General features: G+C 44.1%; 1 protein-coding gene across 1 annotated transcript in view; it reads right to left on the bottom strand.

The window, feature by feature from the left end:
- Positions 1 to 15,420, bottom strand: part of LOC124589421 (brain-specific angiogenesis inhibitor 1-associated protein 2-like) — a 546,580-nt gene that overhangs the window by 38,061 nt on the left and 493,099 nt on the right. The window contains exons 10-11 of the mRNA XM_047131552.1: positions 14,354 to 14,456; positions 10,014 to 10,113 (exon numbers count right to left, since the gene is read on the bottom strand). Of these exons, the coding sequence (XP_046987508.1) occupies positions 10,014 to 10,113; positions 14,354 to 14,456 (203 nt within the window). The remainder of the gene's footprint in view (positions 1 to 10,013; positions 10,114 to 14,353; positions 14,457 to 15,420) is intronic.

Below are 15,420 nucleotides of genomic sequence, written 5' to 3'. Positions count from 1 at the left end.
ATTGTTCATCTTTCGAAGCGATCCACGAATCGATCCAATTTGCGACTTCTTCATGAGATCGGAAGTGTTGATCTAAACAGGTGATAGTCAGAGGGAGCAATGTCTGCAGAATACGGCGGGTGGGCAGGACTTCCCATTTTAACGTTTCCAAGTACATTTTGACCTCTTTTGCATCGTGGGGTCGAGCGTTGTCGTGCTGCAAAATCACTTTATCGTGCCTCTCGAGATATTGCGGCCGTTTGTCCTTTAATGCTCTGCTCAGACGCATTAGTTGTGTTCGATAACGAGCACCTGTGATTGTTTCACTTGGTTTTACCACCTCGTAGTACACGACGCCGAGCCGGTCCCACCAAATGGAGAGCATGATCTTGGAGCCGTGAATATTCGGTTTGGCCGTCGACGTGGAAGCATGGCTGGGATATCCCCATGATTATTTGCGTTTAGGGTTATCGTAATGAATTCATTTTTCGTCCTCTTTCACAATGTGGTGCTAAAATCCCTTCCGTTTTTGTCTCTGAAGCAACTGTTCATAAACACAACAACGCCGTTCAACGTCTCTTGGTTTCAGCTCAAACGGGACCCAAGTTCCTTCTTTCTGAATCATGCCCATAGCCTTGAGACGTTGTGAAATGGCTTTCTGTGTCACTCCCACTAATCGTGTCATTTCTTCTTGAGTTTACGCGAGTCTTCACTCAGCAATGTCTCCAATTGTGCATCTTCGAAAACATTCTCTCTTCCACCACTATGCTGGTGTACGACGTCGCACACCGTTCCTGCACCAGGTAACGTAGGCAAATTGTCCGTGTAGGGGCTGTTATGCAATGCAACCCGCTAAGCACAGCCATCGTGCAGGAACTCTAATTGGACAGGCGGTGCTCTGCATTATGCTTGTCACCCCGTTCTCATCCCCCACCCCCTATTTCCCTATTGCAGGTGGGGGGTTACCACGACACTATTCCACTGTCATCCAGTTCTGAGCTATGTTTAACTTTTCAAGTCTATAGCTCACCGAGAAATTAGTTTAAAATCAATTACAAAATCTGTACCGAACGGACAGCACAACTGGAGTGCGATGTAATGATAAACTTGTTACAGGTGACCGAGACGACGTAATTCTGATTAGATGGCATTAGGAAATATGTACGGGGTACATGCCATGCACATCGCTGAATGAATTCTTTTGTTCCGCAGCGACTGTGAAATGGCTGGTGCCGGTGATAATAACAGCATACGAAAGGAACAACTAAGCTATCTTCTAAAGTTGCAATTGTGGCATGAAGTGGAATTTAAACGTACAACCTCACGATAAAAATTTAAGAATTGGTTTTAATTATTTAGAAGGTAGGTTCTAGAGAATGTGTGTTCCTGTGTGCTGCAAGCAATTCTTCCTTTCCCAGTGTTTTCCGAACACCATAAATTAATCGACATCGTTTTGTGATCGTTTCAAAACTGTGTGATGGGCCGCTGAAGATGTTCATCACTCGGGCGGTGAAATGAGCCAATCAGCTGGAGAAGAGCGCAGCGCACGGCGGCGGTCTGGTTTTGCGGCCCTAATGAGAGCTACGCGGCTGAACCGATAACGGGCGGGCGTTAATTACGCGAAGACAGCCAGAGCCGTGTTCAGCCGCGCTAAACGAGGGTATTTATCAGAACGCCGCCCAAATAACGGCACATTTACGCGAGAAACAGCGGCGGGAGCCAGCGCTGGTCTGATAACGACGCCTGGTTCACACACCTGCATCCTGACTGCTTTAGGGGCGAAACAGGTCTGTGTCTCACGTATTAACGGATACGTATTCCAGTATAAAGTGCCATATTTATGTATTAGCGTTTGACACTCGGATAAAATGTAGCAGCACAGGAATCATTTCACGAAGGATGCATCCAGGGAACCGACGTATTAAACTAACTATACATATATTTTCATATACTACTTGAATCAAAAGAAAAACTGACCTATATTCAGTAATATGTGGATCCGAGAATGGATTTTTTTCTCTAAATATAAAGATATTTTGTTGCAGTTTATATCGTAATATCACAGTTTTGCTCCCTCCCTCTCTTTCTCTCTCTCTCTCTCTCTCTCTATCTATCTATCTGTTTGTCTCTATCTCTCTGTCTGTCTCTCTCTCTCTCTCTCTCTCTCTCTCTATCTATCTCTCCCCCCTCCCTCTCTCTCTCTATCTCTCTCTCTCTCCCTCTCTCTCTATCTCTATCTCTCCCCCCTTCCTCCCTCTCCCTCTCTCTCTCTCTCTCTCTCTCTCTCTCTCTCTCTCTCTATCTCTCTATCTCTCCCCTCTCCCTCTCTCTCTCTCTCTCTCTCTCTCTCTCTCTCTCTCTCTCTCTCTCTCTGTGTGTGTGTGTGTGTGTGTGTGTGTGTGTGTGTGTGTTCCTTCCAGTCTGAGTCGTCCTGAGAAGACCTCGTGGACTCTCAGCATGACTGCATCATTTAATGAAAATTTTCAGCTCCACGTTCATATCATTTTACAGGAATCACGCAGTCTTCTTGTCCAACTAAGTGAGCAGCATTATGTCTGTAAAATACTAAATATATAGTGACTAATTGGTGTGGATCAAAATTCTTGTGAGACACGGATATGAGTCGTGGTTTCGTGATTTTATCACGAGCACTCTCCTTGACACGTGTACGCCTCCAGGCCTGACTCAAATTTTCATTGCCGCTGATGTTTGAAATTATCATTTCCATATACCTCATAATTAAATTTTCCTCGAGACGTTTGTGTCTTATCTGTACGTACGATAATGATGGAAGCTGAAGAAATGAATCAATTTTTAATTCATTTCTTCAGTTTCCAACGTTATCGTAGATCAAGATGAGTCCCAGATGTCTCGAAGAAAATTTAACTATAAGATCTACAGATCATCTACACTTGAGGTACAGGATGTCCCCATTACTTCCATCGCAGGGGTGCTATTCCAGTGCCGGAGAACCTCGGCAATAGTGACGAACTAAGAAGGGGAAAGTAAGCCGAAAATATGAAGTTTGTGTTGTAGAGGGCATTGGACTTCGGCAGTCCGAACAGCACTGGTAGCCATAGTTCTACGGTTGTGTAATAGCTAGCATTCCTGTCTAATAAGCAAGGAGACCCCATTCAATTTCCGGCTAGGGAAAAAATTTTAATTCATTTCTTCAGCTTCCATCATTATTTGCGTACAATACTATCCAAAACGTATGTCCGATCTTTCATTTCATTTCAGTGTATTTAATTCATTTGAAGGTTCGCCTCCGGTAGCTGGGTGGTCAGCGCGACAGAATGTCAATCCTAAGGGTCCGGGTTCGATTCCCGACTGGGTTGGAGATTTTCTTCGCTGAGCGACTGGATGTTGTGTTGTTCTAATCATCATCATTTCATCACCATCTACGCTCAAGTCGCCGAAGTGGCGTCAAATCGGAAGACTTGCGCCTGGCGAACGGTCTACCGCCGGCCGCGGTGGTCTCGCGATTAAGGCGCTCAGTCCGGAACCGCGCGACTGCTACGGTCGCAGGTTCGAATCCTGCCTCGGGCATGGATGTGTGTGATGTCCTTAGGTTAGTTAGGTTTAAGTAGTTCTAAGTTCTAGGGGACTGATGACCACAGATGTTAAGTCCCATAGCGCTCAGAGCCTTTTTTGAACGGTCTACCCGACGGGAGGCCCTAGTCACACGACATTCACTAACACATTTCAATCAATTTGTGCCACATTTTATTTAGGATTATCTCTTCTCTTCATGAGAATCGTCTAAAACGTTCATAAAATTACATGTAGCCTTCGTAAAATTAGACTGGGACCGAAATACTTACATGAATCATTAATTCAAATACACCGTGGCTGGTAGAGTAATTGTTTCTGTACTTGTTACTTTTCTCAACCAGATCGTTTACGGCCCGTAGACTATATTAGCACTGATTACATACTTAATTTGAAAAGATTATCGGAGTACGTGGCTACATATCGTACATTTTTATTCGCAATACGTTAATTGATCAAAAGTACTCGGAAACCTTATAAAGTCTTTCCTTGTGGTGAGCCGAGAATCATCATTGTAATTCGCCGAGAAAACCTGCAATTACACAAATCCGATGCCTTTTACTGGACATTAATATGGGTTATCTGCCCCCTTCGGCCTTATGACGCTTTGCTCTCTGCAGGGGACACTTTCAGTGAGATGGCTGAGTGTCTGCGAGGCTGTGTCAGCCAATTCATCCTCGAGAGCCGAAAGCAGAGAAGATGGTGACGTTGACCGCTGGAGTCCTGAATCAAGTCGACGTATGAACGTGTTTCATTCGGTCCAGGTTGGGGAATCTGAACAATTGTCCGTATGTTAACCCTATCATCTTCGAACTGTTGCTCTACTGTACGCAGTACATAATGCTGTAAAATATGTTCACATGTATCAACATTCAGCATCATCTCAAGGATGAGTGGATCGCATCCTAGACACGAAAAATTTCTCGATATCGTTCGCACTATAAGTGACAGCAGGTAACATTCACCAGGTATCCTCCAAACCGAAACCCTCCAATCTAACTCCCACATGGTATAGCGTGAATCAGCATTCCAAATCACTCGATTCCGGTCTTTCTTCTTCATCACACCTGTTCAAGCGTTCAAGCGTCGCTTAGCACTGTGGCCTATGACGGGCTGCTCGACCATTCTACCACATTCTTCTTAACTCCGTACGCACAGTTCTATTTTAGCTGGTCTGCTGATAACACTTTAGAAGCCACGAGAGATTCGTTCCGCTGACATTTTTTTATTTTTTACAACCACCCTCCACAATGCTCGACCCCACAGCCTATGTCGTTAAGCTATAATTGTAGCAGATGCCAATCCTGCTGATGAGGAAATTTTGATTATCTAATACCGCGTTTCTCAATCTTTTTTTTTCCTTTGGTACACACCAAAATAATTTTCAGGCGTTCGAAACATCCCTGCAAGTGATGTTTTCATTTTTCTTATGTGCATAAAAATGAAACATATAAATTACATACGAAACATTTTAAAAAAATGAAACAACTATGAGATTCAAACTTTAGAAATTTATTACTTTTTTCTTTATGTTCCAGATACTTTATCTTCTGAAGATCAGGTGACATTACAAATCTCGCGACACACATGACATATATTTGCGACACACAAATGTGTCGCGACACACCAGTTGAGAAACGATGTTCTAGCATATGGCTCGTAATGGAAGCGCAGCTGATAGCGTTCAGTTCCTTACAGCTAGGACTGGTTCTCATTTCAAATTCCAGGTATCTCTGTAGTGCCCCGTGGAGTGGGAGCATGTGAATATATTGATGATGACTGGTCCACCAGTTGTGTGAGTTATGCTCTGCGGCCCCCATGGTACAATTAGAAAGGAGTAGATGTGTGTCAACACTGGATTACACTCCCTCTTTCATTCTGTTCGTCATACACAACACTCACGCATCACAGTCAATGAATTATAGCAATTTTTACATTGCAGCACGCGATTTGTTAGAAATGTGTTCTCTCATTCACAAATGCCTTTATCGCGTTGGGCATTTGGTTAGTGTCATTTTAAGTGACCACACCCAGTACTTTATTACGACTTTATGTGTTACCGGACTTTTAGTTTGGATGATGGTTCAATAAAGATGTACTCCGTTAACGCTAATTAGGGGTTGTCAAATAAAACGAGACAGACGGAAAGAAACAATCGACATAACTACGAGGGTCACTCCAAAAGAAATGCACACTATTTTTTTTTTTAATTCATCTTTTGTTCTACATGTTTGAAAGTTTTACAGCGTGTAGGTTAATCCTTTAGGACCAATATTTTTATTTCTCCACAAAACTTCCATCCCTCTCAACTGCCTTACGCCATCTCGGAACCAGCGCCTCTATACCCGCACGGTAAAATTCTGGACCAACCTCTTGGAGCCACTGTTTGGCAGCGTGCACAAGGGAGTCATCATCTTCAAACCTTGTTCCACGAAGAGAGTCTTTCAGTTTCTCGAAGAGATGATAGTCACATGGAGCCAGGTGAGGATTGTAAGGCGGGTGTTTCAGTGTTGTCCGTCCGAGTTTTGTGATCGATTCCCTGTTTTTTGACTGACACGTGGCCGTGCATTGTCGTGTAACAGCAAAACATCCTGCTTTTGCCGATGTGGTTGAACACGACTCAGTCGAGCTTGAAGTTTCTTCAGTGTCGCCACATATGCATCAGTATTTATGCTGGTTCCACTTGGCATTATGTCCACAAGCAAGAGTCCTTCGCAATCCAAAAACACCGTAGCCATAGCTTTTCCACCAGAAGGTGTGGTTTTGAATTTTTTTTTCTTAGGCGAATTTGCATGATGCCACTTCATTGACTGCCTCTTCGTCTCTGGTGAAAAATGATGGAGCCATGTTTCATCACCTGCCACAATTCTTCCAAGAAATTCATCTCCACCATTCTCGTACTGTTCCAAAACTTCGCTGCATACGGTTTTTCTTGTTTATTTGTGAGCCACTGTCAACATCAAATGGCTCTGAGTACTATGGGACTCAACTGCTGAGGTCATTAGTCCCCTAGAACTTAGAACTAGTTAAACCTAACTAACCTAAGGACATTACAAACATCCATGCCCGAGGCAGGATTCGAACCTGCGACCGCAGCGGTCTTGCGGTTCCAGACTGCAGCGCCTTTAACCGCACGGCCACTTCGGCCGGCCTCTGTCAACATCCTGGGAACCCATCTGGCACAAACCTTTTTTAACGCCAACACTTTCAGTATTCTGCAAACACTTCCTTCCCCTATCCCAACGCTACGTGACAATCCGTTCACAGTGATGCGTCTGTCAGCAGTCACCAATTCGTTAGCTCTCTGCACATTGTCTGGAGTGTGTGCAGTACGAGGCCTGTCTCTGCGAGGACAATCCTCAATATTGCCGTGCCCGCTTTCATCTCGTAACCTGCTTGCCCACCGACGAACTGTACTGCGATCTACAGCAGCATCTCCATACACCTTTTTCAACCTCTTGTGGATGTTTCCGACTGTCTCGTTTTCACAGCACAGGAAGTATATGACAACACGTTGCTTCTGACGAACGTCAAGTGTAGCAGCTATCTTGAAGACATGGTGTGACGGCGCCACTCACGGGAACAGGTTCAACCAAGTTTGAAAACAAGCGGGAAGGATGTATCTACACACTGTAAAACTTTCACACATGCAGAATGAAAACTGTATTTTTACAAAAATAGTGTGCATTCCTTTGGAGTGCCCCTCGCATTAATACATTTATCCCGCTGTGTGCCTTTATGGAAAAATGTTTGCGGTTGTCTGCGAAATCATGATTGCATCCAGTCATGCACCTCTTTGTCCGAACCAAACCCACGGCCACGAACGTCTTTCTTCATTGCTCTAAAAAAATTGGAAACAGCATGGGGAGAGATCGGGACAGCGACTACGTTTGAAATAATACACAGTTTACTTACTTTTTTCCACCTGTCTCATTTTTATTTGTCTGTCCCTTATACCACATGCGATCAAGGGATTTGAGACTAAATAACGTCGTCACAGTTAATCTACATTCAACAAATATACTGCAGTAACAGCAATGAGCGTAAGATGACTGCTGTTACGCAGAAAGGTAGCATACAGATTTTGTCAACTGCGTAAAGATTCATAAAGAAAGCTGTACTGGTTGGTTCTAATTAAAGTGCAGCTACTCATAAGGTTCCAATGTGGGCGAAACGCGATAGATATGCTAATGCTTTAATGCGGAACCGATTTGAGCTGGAAAAAAGTTACACTTTTGGCGATCAGGTGCAGAACTGGTGCTGTCATTTGATAAACCATTACGTGGGTGTACGACTTGGCTATTGAGAAGAGAAACGGTGCGCTGTTAGTGAAATCGTGTTGCGCTACATTCTAAGAGTATCCATAAGTGAAACGTCTGAGGAGAAACCCCAAGTCATCAAATAGTTTAAATAAGATGATAATGAAATTCGAAAACACGGGTAGCTTGGTGTGGCACCTGGAAGAGAAAGGCTTCTTACCCGGGTGAAAGTAACTGACGAGATTGATGTTACTGCAATGGACAGGGCAGAACATCGGAAGAGAAAGTTGGTGACTGAAATTTCGCAAATAGATCTTGCCGCAAAGAAAACCGCCTTTGTTTCTGTGTCTGCCAGCCCAACTCGCGTATCATATCAGCGACACTCTCACCCCTATTGGGCGATAATAAGAAACGAGCTGCCCTTCTTTGGACTTTTTCGGTGTCCTCAGTCAGTCCTACCTAGTAAGGACCCACACCGCGGAGCAATATTCCAGCAGAGGACGCATAAGTGTAATACAGTCTGCCTCTTTAGTAGGTTTGTCGCATCTTCTAAGTGTTCTGCCAACAAAGCGCAGTCTTTGTTTCGCCTTACCCACAATATCATCTATATGGTCTTCCCAATTTAAGTTGCTAGTAGTTATAATTCCTAAGAATTTAGTCGAATTGATAGCCCTTACATTTATGCGATTTATCGTATACCCAAAATTTATCGGTTTTCTTTTAGTACCCATGTGGATGACCTCGCATTTTTCTTTTTTTAGTGCCAATTGCCACTTTTTGCACCGTACAGAAATTCTCTCTAGATAATTTTATAAATGGAATTGATCGTCTGATGATTTTACTAGACGGTAAATTACAGCGTCATCTGCAAACAATCTAAGGGGGTTGCTCAGATTATAACCTAGATCATTCATGTAAATCAGGAACACAGAGGGTCTGTGACATGACCTTGCGGAACGCCAGATTTCACTTCTGTTCTACTCGATGATTTACCGTCTATCACCACGAACTGTGACCTCTCTGAGAGGAAACCACGACTTCAGTCACACAACTGAGACGATACTCCATATGCACGCAATTTGTAGTGTCGCGAGAGTTATCCATCCCATGGTCAACAGTAGGGAAACTTTTGCCATCTATACTACAATGGCATCTGAAAAAATCCAGACGGTTGATGACACATGACCAGGCTCTATAGAGTGACGAGGCACATTTTACACTACTGGGTTCAGTGAATACACTGAAATGCCGCTTTGGGATGTTGTTAAACGGCATATTGTGCACGGGGAGGCATTGCACTCGCAGTATGTAGCTGCATAGTGTGGATACACAAGCAACTTTATTCTCAGTCCGTTCTTCTCTGAAGAGAACACACCTAGAGGGCCTGTCAGCTGTACCGTGACGTCATCGACACCTGCATGTGCAGCAAGCGATTCCTGCTTTGGTAAACCACTGTCTTCAAACGAGATGAGGTCGCATTCCCAGTGGAAGAAAGGCTTAATGCAACCTTCTACAAACGTATTACCACCTGAGGTTTCATTGATTTATGGGCTGCGAGATAAGCTGATCTGAAACTATGTGACTTTTGGCTCTGGGGATGTCTAAAATAACGCGTTTACGAGTGTCGCCTTCGGTCTCCAACTGATCTGTGAGCCAGTGTGAAGGAACACGTTGCTGCGATTCCACCGGAACTACTGCGATTAACAGTTGATCTCGTCGTTTTACGGATTCAGCATCTTGTCAACGTCTCCGGCTCTTATAGTGAAGAAACTGCGTAAGCAGCGGCTAAAAATAAAATCAACATTAAGCCATTCTCACTTGTTTCGCCTTTTCTGCCCACGCCCCTTTTCTGATCCATTGTAAGTGAAAACATTTGTGAACGCCTCTCTTGCATCACAGCGCCATATTAATTTTTTCCAGCGTAAATCGGTTCCGCATTAATGAATTAATGTACCGGGTTTTGCAGCCATACAATAATTACAGTCCACACTTCGCTATAGCCGTGCGGTACTAAGACACGGAACTCACACATCTGATAACTGAGAGGTTTCCAGCAATGAAGTACTCCGTGTGTAGTGTGGCACAGTGACTGTCGACCGAGCGATAAGTACAGAGGACTCCGTGTACCAGCACGTGAGCCCCCAGCTGCCTAGCCACACGCCGCCCACTTACCTGTCGAGTAGCGGGGCGGTGTGAGGGCGCTGCCGGGGCGGCGTGCTGCGGCTGCGGCTGGTGGTGGGCGGCGCCGGGTCTCCTGCCGCCCTGCAGGCCGCGCGTGGGCGACGCCGGCGTCGCGGGCGCCGTGCTGTGCGTCGGCGAGCTGCTGCAAAGTAACAGGTCAACACTGTGTGTCATCCAGCACGACTCGACAGCCTACAGAAAAAGCATACAACTGGTGTTGAACCTAGAGAATAACGGCGCGATCCCTTAAGTGGATGTGGAAGTACGAGGGTGAGTCAAATGAAAACCTTAAATATATTTTTTAAATATTATTTATTGAGCGGAAGTGGTACAAAGCTTTATCAGTTTTCAACATAATCTGCCCCACGCTCAATGCAAGTCCTCCAGCGGTTACAAAGTGCATAAATACACTTAGAAAAAAAATTCTTTTGGTAGTCCGCGCAACCACTCATGCACCGCGTGGCGTACCTCTTTATCAGAACGGAACTTGTTTCCTCCCATTGTGGTCCAAACATACGGAAATCACTTGGGGCAAGGTCTGGTGAGTATGGTGGATGAGGAAGACATCAAAGTGCAGGTCTGTGATTTTTGCAACTATTGTACGGGCAGTGTGAGGCCTTGCATTGTCATGTTGCTAAAGGACACCTGCTGACAGCAATCAACGTCGCTTTGATTTGATTGCAGGCCACGGATGAGTTTTTTAGGAGATCTGTGTATGATGCACTGGTGACAGCGGTCCCTCTAGGCAAGTAACGCTCCAAACTGACGCCTTTTTCGTCCCAAAAAGTGAGTCAGCATAACCTTTCCCTGCTGATGGTTCTGTTCGAAAATTCTTTGGTTTTGGTGATGAGAAATGGCGCCATCCCTTGCTCGTTCTCTTCGTTTCCGGTTGGTGGAAGTAAATCCAGGTTTCGTCCCCTTCTCGTTCAAAGCGCCGAAGAAGTTCTTAACAAGCATCAACACGTCGTTCTCTCATTTCAGGAGTCAGCTGCCGTGGCACCCATCTTGCAGACACTTTGTGAAACTGGAGCACATCGTGCAAAATGTGGTGTGCTGAGCCATGACTAATCTGTAAACATGCTGCAATGTCATCCAGTGTCACTCGGCGGTTTTCCTTCACTATGGCTTCAACTGCTGCAATGTTCTGTGGAGTCACAACTCATTGTGCCTGACCTGGACGAGGGGTATCTTCCACTGAAGCCACACCATTTGCGAACTTCCTACTCCATTCGTAGACTTGCTGCTGTGACAAACATGCATCACCGACTGAACCTTCATTTGTCGATGAATTTAAATAGGTTTCGCAACTTCACTACGCACAAAAACCGTTTAACAGAACGCTGTTCTTCCCTGGTACAAGTCACAAGTGCGGCGACCATCTTTACACTGATACTGCGACGGTACGCTGCCACCTACAGGCCATTCTGCACGCTATTTGTAGCACGCTTACCAACTTACAGGATAACGGCGTGAAATTTCGATTTGTTATTACAAATTTGAGATTTTCATTTGACTCACCCTCGTACTTAGGACACCTAGCGGCAAACACATAAGGTGTGTAGAAAACATAAGCATCCAGAGTCGCATCGTCATCTAACGCAAAAGAACACTGTATTACGTACTGTGACAGCACGAGCTCACGATGTAAGGAATACCGATGACCATCACTCATTAAAAGATCTCCGGAGCACATTGTGTGCGGATGGTGCTCTTGTTGCACGATTCTCGGAAACGACTGGTGGTTTTGCTATCGATTAGAGTTTAGAGCCTTTTTTCCTCAGGAACTGAGCCACCAGGCACAGAGGCACTTGGCATAGGAGCCACCGAATGACAAAAGCAGAAAGCGTGTTTGCCTTGCTGTGACGAGGACTAGAGGAATGTGTTGAAACTCGCTGAGTGAAATCGTGATGTTGTGCTGCTCTAAGCCATTCAGCGTCACTGTATGTTCTGATTTTACAGAACCGAAATTATATGAAATCGTATGATAAGTGGATTTCAGAAAAGTAATACGAAGGTGAATTGGCACTAGCGTGGCTACTTTTGCTCGTGGCCAGCGGTTGGTACGAGTTGCGTTGATATACTTGCTATTGACACTTGGTTTTCAGAACACTGTCTGGTGTGGTAACGCCGAGCAGAGACACGGTTTCTGAAGCTCTGCTAACTACAGAGCAAGTGAGGTGCTATGGTTGGATGGTGTACTGAGCTGGTACTAAGTTCTTGCATACGAATCTTCAATTGATCTGCTGGAAGAGGGTGGTGGGCGGACGAAGGTCCCAGTATTTGGAGTGAAGAACTACTGGTGCTTGATCAATTGGATGCATCGCATATCACTCAGAGACACTAATGTGGACTTCTACCGGAGATGTTCTCAGAGCTTTAAAAAGCAACAGCTCCCATAGAACACATGCTGACCAACTTGTAGCCCACAATCACCACCCAACCACAATAGAAACAGACTTAAGAATAATAAAACCCAGCCGTAGCCTATACAGGAACTGACCATTGAGGAAAACTTCCATATACAGAAGGCAACAGCAGAAGAAAAACTGGTCTTAAACGAATACACTACACTCTGCAAGGGCACACTATTTAACACATTAAAGGAACTGGTGAACAAATGAACACTGACTGGGCTGGGACACACAAAAAACTACAATCACACTGTGTCTTGGTGAAGTGAAAAGTGTTTTACTACGTTGTATGTGGAAAATACTTGTTATAGTTACGTGTGCATCACAGCACCTCACCACGATGCGGAGAAGGAAAGTGCTTGCCGCACGAAAACGTAAGTAAAAACGAATATAGGCGCCAAAACATCGCAACAAACTAAATTACTTTCTAGAAGATAAGTTAACTCCCATCAAAAAACTTTCTCATCAACATTGTTTGGTTGCAGATGACAAGCTACCTGTAATAAATAACACACAAGTGATCCAGAAGATTCATGCACACCAAACGTAAAGGTATTTGTAAAACGAAACGATCTATTGTTTGAACTGAACATTCACATAATTTTATAATAATTTAAGAAAAATGTTCACGTTACAGAATAAATAAAAACGAAAACCCATTGATGATGGCACAGTGGTGCCGAAACATGTTTGTGCACTGAGAAAAAACGGGGTTTTGCGTAACTGGCGGACCTTACATTCAACAGTATGTACTCACTTGTTGTTCAACGTATTTCATTGTCCACTCTATTGCATTCATTTTTAATATTGTGGCCAGTTTTGATTCAACAGGAACCAGATGACCTGCATGTGTTACTCTCGTAACTGATATAATGATATGTTTGGTCTGTAACCAAAACCGGTCGCTGTTTCACAAATGACTACGTTCAAGACGAACAATGAAATCTGTTAAAGATGAAATCCCTGTGCCGATAGGAACTCGAAACTTAACGATTGCCCTTCCTGATGGACACGCTTTAAAATGCCTCGTCAACTGTCTCAAGTATCCTGTCTATATGGTGCACATGACAAAAGTATGAGTCTTTCAGGTGTTGACTGTTGAATGTGCTAAACAACAGCTATAGCGATAAGTCGCAGCGACTAGTTAATACTATGAATTGGGGTCCACTCTCCCACCCCCCAACTCTACTAGAGTGTTCGGGGGCTGAGTGTGAAGATATTAATTAAGTAAATAATTTATCTAAATGCGTTTGCGATCATTGTGGATTTTTTAGAAGAAATCCGTCGAGATAGCTTCATACATTTTAATTTATTACGACGTTTCGGCTGGCGCCATCATCAGATCAAAACTCTGAAGTCATTAAACAAGGTTCATTGTCTGTAACAGTATAACCTGTACCCAAGAGGGTGTCAACTGTCAGCTTAGGTACAAGTTCTATCGAAACTGACAAGGAACTTGTTTTGTGAGTTCAGAGTTTTGATCACCGGCCGCTGTGACCGAGCGGTTCTAGGCGCTACAATTTGGAACCGCACGACCGCTACGGTCGCAGGTTCGACTCCTGCCTCGGGCATGGATGTGTGTGATGTCCTTAGGTTAGTTACGTTTAAGTAACTCTAAGTTCTAGGGGACTGATGGTCTCAGAAGTTAAGTCCCATAGTTCTCAGAGCCATTTGAACCACTTTCAAAGTTTTGATCTGATGGTGGCAGTAGCCGAAATGGCTGTAGCCGAAACGTATTAACATATGAAAAGCTATCTCGACGGACTTCTTCCAAAAAGCAGTGTTGCCGAAATGGACGCGTCCGGTTTCGAGTAACAATTCAGCACAAGTTTTAAATCATCACAAAATACATACCACACCCAGTAAGACGATGAGTCTTAAACATTCGGTTAACTTTAGTATTGTGTCCCGAAACGGATTGAGCAAGAATGCTTTAAGATGGTTTCTGTCGTCATATGCGACGATACTTACCTGTCCGCTGCGTCGAGTAGCATCTCTGTGTAAGCTAAGGGGAACCATCCATTGGTCTGGGTACGCAGGTTCTCGCCAAACTGCCAACCCTTAATGCGTTCACCTGTAAAAATTTGAAAAGAAAAATTAGTTCTGATTGGGAAAAGAGAGCGAGAGGAAGATTGGAGGAATTATCCTGGCATTTGTCTTCAATGATGGAATTACGGAAACCTACTTTAGGATGGCCAGACGGGGATCTGAAACCCGGTAATTCTGAATGCGAGTCGAGGACACAATGAACAACAACAACTGGCTCAGTCTCAATGAAACAGCTACGCTTTTATGCACTACTGGAGTGGCAAACACAATGAAGGCTCTGGAAACGTATGATTGCAGCATAACTTTATATGGAAGTGAAATATAAAATGTGGGAAACCAAGAGCTGATGAAACTCGAGGCAACGTTGTGGGAGGTACAGGTCATTCACGATGATGGTCTACGTATTATGTCGCAGTCATAGAACTAGATTCGATATGTGAAAACACCCAGATATTCAGTTGATTCTGTAGTAGCTACCCAGTTATTACAAAAGTACTGACTACCATTAATTTTATTGTTCATATTGTGCTCGGTGTTGCTCTCACCTAAAACTGTAACAGAAGAAGAGTAAAAATAAAGTGGCCATGAGAAGTACAAAATGAAATGGCACTAAATAAACAGGTTCCTGAAGAACTGTATAGGAAACCTTTATCAGAATGAAGGTAGGTGACTGAAAAATGCACATAGATTAGTTAAATTGGCACTGGGAGGAGCATTGGCGGAACATACAGAAGCAAATAGAGAATAAAATCGATTGTGGGAAACTATCGGTGCAAACGTTACACACACTCGAGAAGATAAAAATGTAGCCTCAGATAGTCGTTTGCTCCGATAGTACAGATGTGGAACTTGTAAACAGTGCTCTACGGCAAATGTTAATTGTAAGAAGAACCATGTGCGAACGCTGTAAACGCTGAGGCTGGCAACACACAGTATTCGACGACGCCGACATAATGAGATCCATCGTTGCCTTCAGGCAATGTATTCTT

Source organism: Schistocerca americana, chromosome 2 (genome assembly GCF_021461395.2).
Source record: "Schistocerca americana isolate TAMUIC-IGC-003095 chromosome 2, iqSchAmer2.1, whole genome shotgun sequence".
NCBI lineage: Eukaryota > Metazoa > Arthropoda > Insecta > Orthoptera > Acrididae > Schistocerca > Schistocerca americana.
This window is presented reverse-complemented; position numbering and strand designations above follow the sequence as displayed.